Raw genomic sequence first — 14,400 nt, forward strand, 5'->3', positions numbered from 1 at the left:
CTCCTAATCTGTTTCAAAAAATAGAGAAGAAAAACATCCAGTCTCATTCTATGAGGCCAGCATTACTTTGGTCGCAAAACCAGGCAAAGCCCCCATTAAAAAGGAGAACTTCAGATCAATATCCTTGATAAACATGGATTTCAAGATTCCCAACAAGATCCTAGTTAATAAGATCCAACAGTACATTAGAAGATTAATCCATCACAACCAGATGAGATTTATCCCTGGGATGAAAGGGTGGTTCAACATTCACAAATCAATGTATAGAACACATAAATAAGAGAAGGGACAAGAACCACATGGTCATCTCAGTTGATTCAGAAAAAGCATTTGACAAAATACAACATCTTTTCCTGATTAAAACTCTTCAGAGTATAGGGATAGAGGTTTACATCCCTCAATTTCATAAAATCTATCTATGAAAAACCCATAGCGAATATCATTCTCAATGGAAAAGCTAACAACCTTTCCCTTAAGATCAGGAACATGACAAGGATGTGCACTCTCACTACTATTGTTCAACATGGTACTAGAAGTCCCAGCAACAGCAATAAAACAACAAAAAGAAATAAAAGGTATTTAAATTGCCAAAGAAGAAGTCAAACTTTCTCTCTTTGCAGATGACATAATACTTTATGTGGGAATCTAAAAAGATTCCACCTCCAAATGACTAGAACTCATACAGTAATACTGTAATATGGCAGGATACAAAATCAATGCACAGAAATCAGTTGCTTTCTTATACACTAACAATAAAGTAGCAGAGGGGAAATTAAAGAATTGATTCAATTTATGATAGCACCAAAACCCATAAAATACCTTGTAATAAACCTAACTAAAGAGGTAAAGGATTTACACTTGAGGAACTACATAACACTCACAAAAGAAATTGAAGAAGCTACAAAAAGATGGAAAAACATTCCATGCTCAAGGATCAGAAGAATAAACATTGTTAAAACGTCCATGCTGCCCAGAGCAATGTACACTTTCAATGCTATCTGGATCAAAATACCATCAGCATTTTTCAAAATGCTGGAACAAACAATCCTAAAATTTATATGGAACCAGAAAAGACCCTGAATCGCCAAGGAACTGTTGAAAAAGAAAAACTAAGCTGAGGTCATCATGTTGCCTGATTTCAAGCTATAAAACAAAGTTCTGGTCACCAAGACTGCATGGCAGTCTAGACCAACAGAAGAGAGTAGAGAGCCCAGACATGGACCCTCAACTCCATGCTCAATTAATATTCAACAAAGCAAGAAAAAATGTCCAGTGGAAAAAAGACAGTCTCTTCAATAAATGGTGCTGGGAAAATTGGACAGCTATATACAGAAGAATGAAACTAGACCATTCTCTTACACCACAAATAAAGATAACCTAAAAATGGATGAAAGATCTCAGTGTGAGATGGGGATCCATCAAAATCCTAGAGGAGAACCTCTTCAACTTTGGCCACAGCAACTCCTTTAGAGACACATCTCCAAAGGCAGGGGAAAGAAAAGTGAAAATGAACTTTTGGGACTTCATCTAGATAAAAAGCTGCTGCACAACAATGGACATATTCCACAAAACAATGAGGCAACCCACGCAATGGGAGAAGATATTTGCAAATGACACTACAAAGGGCTGGTATCCAAGATCTATAAAGAACTTCTTAAACTCAACACTCGAAAGACAAGTAAGTCAAATAATGGGCAGAAAACATGAGCAGACCCTTCTCCAATGAAGAAATACAAATGGCTAACAGACACATTAAAAAAAAAATGTTCATCATTAGCCATCAGGGAAATTCAAATCAGAACCACATTGAGATACCACTTTACACCAGTTAGAATGGCCAAAATTGACAAGACAAGAAATAGGAAATGTTGGAGAGGTTGTGGGGAAAGGAGAACCCTCTCACACTGTTAATGGGAATGCAAGTTGGTGCAACCACTTTGGAAAACAGCGTTCAGGTTCCTCAAAATATTAAAAACAAACCTACCTTATGACCTAGAAATTTCACTATTGGGTATTTACCCCAAAGATACAGATGTAGTGAAAAGAAGGGCCTCAAGTACCCCAATGTTCATAGCGGCAATGTCCACAATAGCCAAACTGTGGAAAGAGCCGAGAAGCCCTTCAACAGATGAATGGATAAAGATGTGGTCCATGTACACAATGGAATATTACTCAGCCATCACAAAAGATGAATACCCAACTTTTGCATCAACATAGATGAGACTGTAGAAGATTATGCTGAGTGAAACAAGTCAATCAGAGAAAGTCAATTTTCATATGGTTTTATTAATTTCTGGAATATAAGGAATAACATGGAGGATATTAGGAGAGGGAAGGGAAAAATGAAGGGCAGGAAATCAGAGGGGGATATGAAGCATAAGAGACTATAGACTCTGAGAAAGAAACTGAGGGTTTTAGATGGGGGGGGATGGGTTAGCCTAGTAATGGGTATTAAGGAGGGCATGTATTGCATGGAGCACTGGGTGCTTTAGGCATAAAATGAATCATGGAACAGTACATTAAAAACTAATGATATACTGTATGGTGACCCAATAGCAATAAAAAATAAAAATAAAATATAATAACCTAAAATGCAAATAAATAAATAAAATGGGGATAATAATAATATCTGCTTCATTGGATTCTTTTTTTCCTTTTCCCTCAAATATTTATTTAAATTCCTGTTAGTTAACATACAGTGTAATATTACTTTCAGGCATACAATTTAATCATTGAACATTTCCATACAACTTCAGTGTTATTCAAAAGTACTCTCCCTAATCCCCATTACCTGTTTAACTCACCATCGCTACATCCACACTGGTAATCATCAATTTGTTCTCTATAATTAAATCTGTTTCTTGGTTTTCGTCACGTTTTTCCCCCATGCTTATAACAAATGCCATGTGATCTCACTTATATGTAGTATCTTAAAAATGAGACAAATGAAGAAACAAACAAAAACAGAGATGGAACCATAAATACAGAGAACAAACTTGTGGTTGCCAGAGGGAAAAGGGTGGGAAGGATGTGTAGAATAAGTGAATGGGATTAAGAGGTTAAAAACTTCCAGTTATAAAATAAATCAGTAGGTCATGATGACGAAAAGCATGACATAGAGGATATGGTCATTAAAATTGGAATAATGTATGGTGACATGGTAACTACACTTATCATGGGAAAAATATAATGTATAGAATTGTTGAATCACTATGTTGTATAACTGAAACTAATATAATATTTATGTCAACTGTACTTCAGTTTTAAAAAGGAAGTAACAATAAAACACCCTTGATAATCACGTTCATCTTACTAAATATTGTGTTCTTTTATTCATCATTGAATCCTGGAGGAATTTCCTTATCATAAGAGGTAATAAATGAATCGAAATTATATTTTCTGATCTGAAAATAAAGACATATGGTCTGAAAATGATTTATTTAAAAATTTTTGTGTTCTGTATATATTTTTTTACACAGATATGGCATCATATTTAGGTAATATATATGGTACATTTCCATTATTAAAAGGAAGTTACATGAACTCAGAGTTGTCCATATAAAAAGTACAGGTGTATGGTGTCTTTATTACCTGTAGTGTCATTGGAAGAAACTGTAAGTAACATGAGTCAGATTGCCTCAGAATTTAAATTACTCAGCGGTTGTAAAAGGAGTACCTTTCGCAAATCCCTTCACTCTTTCTGGTGTGCAATATCTCAGGGTACCATTTTGTGGTACTAAATAGAATCCAAGAGAGGTGGTTGAATTTTTAATGCAGCTGCCAACACACTCTCCTAAATCTGTATGTGTGTTTCTGCAAGTGTGCATATGCATGTGTGTGACTTCACTCAAAAGGAAGAAGTTTTACTAATAACTTTTTTAAAGATTTTATTTATTCATTTGACAGACAAAGATCACAAGTAGGCAGAGAGGAAAGCAGAAAGAGAGGAAGGGAAGCAGGCTCCCTGCTGAGCAGAGAGCCTGACACGGGTTCGATCCCAGGACCCTGGGGTCATAACCTGAGCTGAAGACAGAGGCTTTAACCCACTGAGCCACCCAGGCACCCCACTAATAACTTTTACATACTTAATTTTGTAGGAAGGAGAGAAGATGGTGGAGGAGCAGGAGGACCCTAGGCTCATCTCGTCCCACAAACCCAACTAGATAACTACCAAATCATTCTAAATACCACAAAAATCAACCTGAAGACTAGAAGAATAAACCCCACAACTAAAGAGAGAGAAGCCACATTAGAGAAGATAGGAAGTACAGAGACTTGGTGTGGGGGATAAATGGACCATGGGTACTGCAGAGTGGAGAGAGCCACGTCATGGAGAAAGGTGAGAGAGAGAGAGAGGAGCATACAGAACACACAAAGAGAACATCTCCCCAAAGCCATTGGCTGGGAAAACAAGAGGGGCTGATTTTCATGAGTTCTTGCAGCAGGCAGGGCTTAAAGACTGAAGTTTTAAAGATCCTGGACTTGGCTGGAATAGAACCCTGAGGGCCCTGCCCTACTCCTGGATAGAAGGCAGACAAACTACCTGGGACAGATGACATAGAAACAGCAATGCAAAGAACTCCTGGGGCACAGAGAGGGGAGATTATTCACTCTTCTTAGAGCTTGTGCCAGAGAGGCAGCATCCATGGAAAGGCCTCTCCTAGGACAAAGGAGCTAGCAGCACTATTTCCCTACTCTGACATCAGCATAAACACAGAACCACCTGCAGAAAGCAGCTCAGCTCTGACACTGGCTGTCTAAATTGCTTACACCAAGTCACATACCCTTGTGCTCCGGTGTGACTGCCTTTCTTGGTCAAACTTGCCTGAGTCCCAGCATGGCAGGACCCTTCTTCCCAAGGTCAGTAAAGGCCCCTGCCAAATCTATGTCCATAAAGCCTGGAGTTTTAAAACTCAGCAGACTTGGGTTGGATAGAGGTTGGAGAGCACCTCACTGCTCTTGTTGATAAGACAGACAAATAACCCAGAAGCACACAGTGTGGAAATAGCGGTCTGAAAAATGCCTAGGACACACAGTGGGGGAGATTGTATTCTTTTCTCCCAGTGCCTCCCTGAGAGTCATCATGATGGAAATGCCTCTTCAGGGAAAAAGGAACTGGCTGATGCCATTTCCCTCCACCCATGCCTCAGCATAAACCAAGAGCCACTTACATAAAGCAAGCACCAAAGTTCTGACACTGGTTGCCTAATCTGCTTACACCAAGTCCAACACGACTGCACTCTGGCTGTATTGCCATTCTCAGTCAAGTTTGCCTCAATCCCAGTATGTCTGACCCCTTCACTAGAAAACCAGCAAAAACACCTGCCCACATCACCTCTCCCAACGAGAGATTCTGTAGGGCTTCTGTTCTAGTGGAAGTAGTATCAGGTCTCATTTAAAGAGCAGATTGGAGTACACCTAGTTAAAACTTGCCACATTCTGGGAAAGGAGAAAACACTAACCACTGAAGGTAAAGAGAGCAAAAAAGATGACTGGACTAAAGATAGACCAACCATAACACAACATTACAGAACATGCAGCACACACAAGAGGCACACCCTGAAGTGGGAGGCTTGAGATGCTATATAATAACTTTTTCATAAAGTTATTACTATCAAGAAAAGCAACATAATATGCTTTTTAAAACACAGAAGCAGACTCTCAGACAAAATGTCAAGACAGAGAAATTCATCCCAATTGAAAAAAACAAGATAAGTTCATAAGTTCATAAGCCAGAGATCTAAGCAAACCAATATAAGTAACATTCCTGAAGGGGAATTTAAAACAACAATCATAAGTATCACCTAGGCAGAAAGTCAACAAGGAAACAATGGCTTTGAATGATGCACTGGACCAGACAGACTTAACAGATATATTCAGAACATTTCATCTTAAAGCAGCAGAAAGCAATTTCTTTTCAAGTGCAGTAGGACATTCTCCAGAATAGGTCACATAGTAGATCACAAACTAGGCCTCAATAAGTACAAAAAGACTGAAATCATACCATGCATATATTCTGACCACAGTGTTATGAAACTTGAAATCAACCACAAGAAAAAACAATTTGGTAAGACTACAAATATATGGAGGTTAAAGAACATGCTGCTAAAGAATGACTGGGTCTACCAGGAAATAAAAGAAGAAATTTAATAAAAAATACATGGAAGCAAATAAAAAGAAAACATGATGGTTCAAAATTTCTTGGATGCAGCAAAGGCAGTCCTAGGAAGGAAGTATATAGTAATACAGGCCTACATCAAGAAGGGAAAAAAAAATATCAAATAAACCAAACTTTATACAAATAAGGAGCTAGAAAGAGAACAGCAAATAAAGCCTAACATCAGCAAAAGAAGGAAATGATAAAGTTTAGAGCAGAAATAAATGATATAGAAACTAAAATAACTAATAACTAAATAAAAAACAAACACAAACAAACAAAAACAAAACCAGAACAGAACAATGAAACCAAGAACTGATTCTTTGAAAAAAACTAACAAAATTGATAAAACCCTCGTCATATTTGTAAAAGAAAATAGAAAGGAACTAAGATAATAAAATTAAAAAAATAGAGAGGAGAAATAACTACCAACCTCACAGAAATAGTAACAATTATAAGAGAATATTATGAAAAATTATATACCAACAAATTGGACATCATGCAAGGGATAAATCCTAGAAAGATATGAATTACCAAAACTGAAACAGGAAGAAATAGAAAACTTGAACAGACCAATAACCAGCAAAGAAACTGATCTGTAATCAAAAAGCTCTCAACAAATAAGTCCAGGTCTGAATGGCTTCACCAAACATTTAAAGAGGTGTCAATACCTGTTATGAAACTATTCCAAAAAATAGAAAAGGAAGGAAAACTTCCAAATTCACCCTATGAGATCAGCATTACCTTAATACCAAAATCAGATTAAGATACCACAGAAAAAAAAGAACTATAAGCTAATATCTCTGATGAACATTGATGCCAAAACTCTCATTGGAATAATAGCAAAATGAATCCAACAGTACGTTAAAAGAATCAGTCACAACATGCAATTGGAAATCATTCGGGCTGCATGTGTGATTCAGTATTCACAAATCAATGAATGTGTCACACTACATTAATAAAAAAAAATGGGTAAGAACCATAAGATCATTTTAATAGATGTAGAAGAAGCACATGACAATATACACCATCCATTCACGTTTAAAAACCCTCAGCAACATCAGGTTAGAGCAAGCATACCTAAAGCATCATAAAAGTGATATGTGAAAAACCCTCAGCTCATATCATTCTCAATATATACTATATATATATGTGCATATATACATATATATATGTATATATATACACCATATTTTCTTTTTCCATTCATCTATCGCTGGAGATTCAGACTGATTCCATAATTTAGCTATTGTAAATAATGCTTCAGTAGTCAAGTCCAGAAGCACAGAAAACCCTCATCAAAATCAATAAATATGGGTCAATACCTCAGCATAGTATAGTGAAACTTGCAAATCTTAGAGACAAAGAGAAAATCCTGAAAGCAGCTCAGGACAAGAGGTCTGTAAACTACAAAGGTAGAAATATTAGACCGAAAGAAGGCCTATCCACAGAGACCTGGTAGGCCAGAAAGGACGGGCATGATATATTCAGTGTAATAAATTAGAAAAAGTTGCAGCCAAGATTACTTTTCCACCAAGGCTGACATTCAGAATAGTAGGGGAGCTTGGATAACAAATATAAACTAAAAGAATTTGTGATCACTAAACCAGCCCTGCACGAAATATTAAAGGGGATTCTTAAAGCAAGGAGAGAGCCCAAAAGTAATGCAGACCAAAAAGGAGCAGAGACATTTTTTACAAACTGACTTTACAGGTAATAAAATGGCACTAAATATCTTTTGAAAGTTACTCTGCATGTAAAAGGGCTAAATGCCCCAATCAAAAGACACAGGGTATCAGATTGGATTTAAAAAGTTGCCCCATTGATATGCTGTCTGAAAGACATTCATTTTAGACCCAAACACACCTCCAGATTGAAAATGAAGAGTGGAGAAATGTTTATCACGCTAACGAACATCAAAATAAAGCTGGAGTAGCAATACATATATTAGACAAATTAGATTTTAACCCAAAGTCTGTAATGAGAGATGTAGAACATCACTATATCATAATTAAAGGGACTATCCAACAAGAAGATCAAACAAATATAAATATTTATGCTCCTAACTTGGGAGCAGCCAATTATATAAATCACTTAGAAAGAGGCTTAAAGAAATTCATTGATAGCGCCGCCTGGCAGGCCCCCTCTCCACCTCCTCCTCCCGGCGTCCGCGCTGCTTTCTGGAAGCTTCATGAAGGCGGTGGGCGCGTTCCGTTAGTCTAGGCCGGCTGGAATCCGGGTCCATCCGTCCTTCGCGAGCCCACGCAGACCCAGCCAAGTTTGCCATGCCGGAGAACGTGGCACCCCGAACCGGGGCGCCAGCCGGGACTGCCGGCGGCCGCAGCAAAAGCGCCTATCAGGACCGCGACAAGCCGGCCCAAATCCGCTTCAGCAACATCTCGGCAGCCAAAGCTGTTGCTGATGCTATTAGAACAAGCCTTGGACCAAAAGGAATGGACAAAATGATTCAAGATGGAAAAGGCAATGTGACCATTACAAATGATGGAGCCACCATTCTGAAACAAATGCAAGTGTTACATCCAGCAGCCAGAATGCTGGTGGAGCTGTCTAAGGCACAAGATATAGAAGCAGGAGATGGTACCACATCAGTAGTCATCATTGCTGGCTCTCTCTTAGATTCCTGTACCAAGCTTCTTCAAAAAGGGATTCATCCAACCATCATTTCTGAGTCATTCCAGAAGGCTTTGGAAAAGGGTATAGAAATCTTGACTGACATGTCTCGACCTGTGGAACTGAGTGACAGAGAAACCTTATTAAATAGTGCTACCACGTCCCTGAACTCAAAGGTTGTCTCTCAGTATTCAAGTCTGCTTTCTCCAATGAGTGTAAATGCAGTGATGAAAGTGATTGATCCAGCCACAGCTATTAGTGTAGATCTTAGAGACATTAAAATTGTTAAGAAACTTGGTGGCACAATTGATGACTGTGAGCTGGTGGAAGGGCTGGTACTTACTCAAAAGGTGGCAAATTCTGGCATAACCAGAGTTGAAAAGGCTAAGATTGGACTTATTCAATTTTGTTTATCTGCTCCCAAAACAGATATGGATAATCAAATAGTAGTTTCTGACTATGTCCAGATGGACCGAGTGCTGCGGGAGGAGAGAGCCTATATTCTCAATTTAGTGAAGCAAATTAAAAAAACAGGATGTAATGTCCTTCTCATACAGAAGTCTATTCTGAGAGATGCTCTTAGTGATCTTGCATTACATTTCCTGAACAAAATGAAGATTATGGTGGTTAAGGATATTGAAAGAGAAGACATCGAATTCATTTGTAAGACAATTGGAACCAAGCCAGTTGCTCATATTGACCAATTTACTGCCGACATGTTGGGATCAGCTGAGTTAGCTGAGGAGGTCAATTTAAATGGTTCTGGCGGGCGCCTGGGTGGCTCAGTGGGTTAAGCCGCTGCCTTCGGCTCAGGTCATGATCTCAGGGTCCTGGGATCGAGTCCCGCATCGGGCTCTCTGCTCAGCAGGGAGCCTGCTTCCTCCTCTCTCTCTCTCTGCCTGTGTCTATGCCTACTTGTGATCTCTCTCTGTCAAATAAATAAATAAAATCTTTAAAAAAAAATAAAAATAAATGGTTCTGGCAAACTACTCAAGATTACAGGCTGTACAAGCCCTGGAAAAACAGTTACAATTGTTGTCCGTGGATCTAACAAATTGGTGATTGAAGAAGCTGAGCGCTCCATTCATGATGCCCTGTGTGTTATTCGCTGTTTAGTGAAGAAGAGAGCTCTTATTGCAGGCGGTGGTGCTCTGGAGATAGAATTGGCCCTACGGTTAACTGAATATTCACGAACATTGAGTGGCATGGAATCCTACTGTGTTCGTGCTTTTGCAGATGCTATGGAAGTCATTCCATCTACACTAGCTGAAAATGCTGGCCTGAATCTCATTTCTACAGTAACAGAACTGAGAAACCGGCACGCCCAAGGAGAAAAAACTACCGGCATTAATGTCCGAAAGGGTGGTATTTCCAACATTTTGGAGGAACTGGTTGTCCAGCCTTTGTTGGTTTCAGTCAGTGCACTGACTCTAGCAACTGAAACTGTCCGGAGCATTCTGAAAATTGATGATGTGGTAAACACTCGGTAATTGGATGAACACTGGCCAACTGGCACCACTGTGGTCCCTAAATTGCTTCTGGAGTGGAAGATCACCTTGGTGTTCCTTGCTGTTTGGAAGATTGTTTCCTTTGTGAATTCCTGGGCCTGGTCTTCCAATGGCACTTGCTTAAAATTGTATTGACAAAACTTAATTAAAATATTAAATGTTTTGTTTCAAAAAAAAAAAAAGAAAAGAAATTCATTGATAATAATTCAATAACAGTAGGGGACTTTAATACCCCTCTCATTGCAAAATAAGCATAATTATGCACAGAATATCACAAGAAAATGAAGAAATTGAATGACACACTGGACCAGATGGACTTCACAGGTATATACAGAACATTCCATCCTAAAAAACCAGAATATTTATTCTTTTCAAGTGCACCTAGACCTCCTCCACAATCGATCACATTCTGGGTCACAAATCAGGTCACAACTGGTACCAAAAGATTGGAATTATCCCCTACATATTTTCAGACCACAATGCTTTAAAACTTGAACTCAATCACAAGAGAAAATTTGGAAGGAACTCAAACACTTCGAGGCTAAAGAGCATCTTACTAAAAAATGAATGTACCAACCAGGAAATTAAAGAAGAATTTATAAAATTCATGGAAACTAATGAGAATGAAAAGACATCTGTTCAAAACCTTTTGGATATAGCAAAGGCAGAATGGATTCGGTGTGGTCTGGAGGGCTTTCTGGAGAACAGACTGCAATCTTTGTTTCTGCTTTATTGTTTTTTTCACTTGTATTGATATTTTATTTTATTTTATATTTTCTTTTTTTAAAATAAATTTTTCAATTTATTTATTTTCAGAAAAACAGTATTCATTATTTTTTTCACCACACCCAATGCTCCATGCAATCCGTGCCCTCTACAATACCCACGACCTGGTACCCCAACCTCCCACACCCCCGCCACTTCAAACCCCTCAGATTGTTTTTCAGAGTCCATAGTCTCTCATGATTCACCTCCCCTTCCAATTTACACCCACTCCCTTCTCCTCTCTAACACCCCTTGTCCTCCATGATATTTGTTATGCTCCACAAATAAGTGAAACCATATGATAATTGACTCTCTGCTTGACTTATTTCACTCAGCATAATCTCTTCCAGTCCCGTCCATGTTGCTACAACAGTTGGGCATTCATACTCTCTGATGGAGGCATAATACTCCATAGTGTATATGGACCACATCTTCCTTATCTATTCGTCCGTTGAAGGGCATCTTGGTTCTTTCCATAGTTTGGCGACTGTGGCCATTGCTGCTATAAAATTGGGGTACAGATGGCCCTTCTTTTCACTACATCTGTATCTTTGGGGTAAATACCCAGGAGTGCAATGGCAGGGTCATAGGGAAGTTCTATTTTTAATTTCTCGATGAATCTCCACACTGTTCTCCAAAGAGGCTGCACCAACTTGCATTCCCACCAACAGTGGAAGAGGGTTCCCCTTTCTCCACATCCTCTCCAACACATGTTGTTTCCTGTTTTGTTAATTTTGGCCATTCTAACTGGTGTAAGGTGATATCTTAATGTGGATTGATTATTAGATTCCTCATATAAGTGAAATCATATCATGTTTGTCTCTGAATTATTTCACTGTAATAATATCTTCTAGGTGCATCCATGTTGTCACAAATGACAAGAACTCATTCTTTTTTATGGCCATGTAATATTCCACTATGTATATAAGAGATATTATATATATTATATATATAATATATAGATAGATAGATAGATAATTTTTATCGATTCATCTATCAATGGACACTTAAGTTGCCTCTCTGCCTTGCTAATTGTTAATCAGAACTAAATAGACTCAACAGCAAAATACAAATGGAAAAATAAAGTGTCAGTGAACATGATAGGTCAATAGAAATTGTTTCACCTAAAAACAGGGGAAAAAAGGGCTACAAGATGTCAGTCTAGCTTACAAAGACTTGGAATAACAGAGAGATGGAGACAGAAAAAAATATTTGGAGAAATAACGTATCAGAATTTCACTAAATTGTTGCAAACACACTTACAGTTACCAGTAGCTTGGCAAACTCGAAGCAATATATACAAGAGGAAAACTACACCTAAGTACATCATGGTTAAACTGCTAAAAACCAAAAATTAAAGTAAAAACTTGAAGTAGGCAGAGGCAATAAAAAGTTACATCAAAAGCAATGGAGGTCCAAAGACAACCAAACAATATCTTTAAATTTTTGTTCTCTCCTGCTTTCTTCCTCTTTGCAAATTCTATTTATTATATTTTGTTCTGCTTTGCATGTAGTTTTCTTCTTTTTAGTCCATGTGAACTCAGTCTTCCTACCTTGGCTTCAGCATTTCTTTTCACAAATCCTTCCTGACTTTATAGTTTTTAAAATGACCTTCCTCTCTGCTAATTTCATATATTTTCAAGTCTTGATTATAACTTGAGACTCAATCTAGTATTGCTGACTTTAAAAAAAAATACTTTTCTTCCTATTAGTTTGTGAGGTCTTTGATGAACGATATTACCACATTCATTTTTATGCTCTCCTAGTACCTTGCCTGTGAGTACAAGATCCTACAAATTAATAGATGACCAACATATGTGCCCACTTTATCCATTTAGAATATAATGGGGGAAAACATTAAAGAAGTTAAACAAAATTAAGGAAAATGTCACAATTGTAACTAGTGATAGAAATAAACTGTAATACAAAGAAAAGAACAGGGAAAGAAAGAAAAGAAAAGAACTTAGTAAACCAATTTAGAGTTGGAATCAAGGAGAATTGTGTAGAGACATACTTGATCTGTCTTATGGTTGTGGTTACAATGAGTTATTTTTGCTCCATTTATATGTACTTTCTATAATATTTATGGATTTTTTAAAATCATGGATGTGAAACTTTTCTCTAAGTTCCCAGGCCAGCCTAGTATGAATTAAAGAACATTAAGAAAGTAAATATTCACTTTACAGAGGATCCATAAGAGTTCAAAAAGAGTCTAATTTTGGTAAACAAAGCTATTATTTGGAGGCAGAAGCAGGAAAAGAAACAGCTTCTTTCTGATTATTGTAGTAACCCTAGAGTAAAGGATTGAAGACTACCTGTTTCTTTCCCTTTCTTCCACTTCTTTGACTCATGTATTTCCTGGATGTGTTACCCATATTCACTAGATCTTAAATATTCAATATCTAAATATCTTTTGTTTTGATCAGGAAGTGAGGCAAGAGGAAATGTGTATATAGTTTATCTCTAGAAAATAATCAAATTCCCCTTCACAGTACTTTTTCTGCTACTAGCTTTTGATTAAAGTTGCTAATGGAAGACAAATTGATGAGCTTGAGAACCAAATTTTATTTCTCATTCTTATTCTCCTTATGAGGACACAAAGGTATCAACAGGTAGTCAGGCAGAATGATTGAGATATAAAGCATCCTGCATAAACAGTAGGCTGGTTCTGATTGAAAACTCATTATGCCTTATTTATTTTTCAGACTATTCCTCATCTGGGATTAGTATTCTTTCAAGATAAATACATGAATTGGCCATTAAAGTATAGGATTATAACAAAGGGAGTGCAGTCTCCATATTAGAAGAAACCAATATTATTCCCTTTGGCCCTCAGCATAGAACCACACTCAGTAGTGTTTATTAGACATCATCATTCATTCATCCAGCCAACAACAACAAAAAATTATTGCCTACTATCTGCTTGGAACTGTTGTATACCCTGTGGATACAGGGGTATCTGAGATTAAGTCTTATTCTCATGGATTTTCCATTGTGGGGAGGGAGAGGAGGCAGACAGTTAACAAATAAGGAAGCAAATAAGATAATTTTAGATTGTGATAAATTATAAAGGTACAGAAAACAGGGTGATGCGACTTGGAAGTGGACAATGTTAGATGGGAAGACTCTTTGAAGAGATAATATTTGAACTGAGACTGAAATCTGAGCAAAACCCTTTGTACAGAAAGTCAGGGAAAGAAGCACGTGTGTGGCTCATCAGCTAAGTATGACTCTTGACTTTGGCTCAGGCCATCATCTCAAAGTTGTGAGATTGAGCTCCATGTTGGGTTTCACACTGGGCATAGAGTCTGCTTACAATTCTCTCCTCCTCTCTCTGCT

At 37.7% G+C, this 14,400-nt stretch overlaps 1 protein-coding gene across 1 annotated transcript; it reads left to right on the plus strand.

Moving 5' to 3' along the window:
• Positions 1-8,305: 8,305 nt before the first annotated feature.
• LOC131821758 (T-complex protein 1 subunit delta-like) lies at positions 8,306-10,487 on the plus strand. The gene is made up of 2 exons (XM_059158062.1): positions 8,306-9,541; positions 9,758-10,487. The coding sequence occupies exons 1-2, from the start codon at positions 8,443-8,445 to the stop codon at positions 10,276-10,278; spliced, it is 1,620 nt and encodes a 539-aa protein (XP_059014045.1). The 5' UTR covers positions 8,306-8,442; the 3' UTR covers positions 10,279-10,487.
• Positions 10,488-14,400: the final 3,913 nt, after the last annotated feature.

This window comes from Mustela lutreola, chromosome X, assembly GCF_030435805.1.
Source record: "Mustela lutreola isolate mMusLut2 chromosome X, mMusLut2.pri, whole genome shotgun sequence".
Lineage (NCBI taxonomy): Eukaryota > Metazoa > Chordata > Mammalia > Carnivora > Mustelidae > Mustela > Mustela lutreola.

Excerpts from the sequence above, each read along its gene's own strand:
- LOC131821758 (XM_059158062.1), top strand. The coding sequence starts at position 8,443 with ATGCCGGAGAACGTGGCACCCCGAACCGGGGCGCCAGCCGGGACTGCC. Across the intron at positions 9,542-9,757 it reads GTTAGCTGAGGAGGTCAATT|TAAATGGTTCTGGCAAACTA; the intron begins TAAATGGTTCTG and ends AAAAAATAAAAA.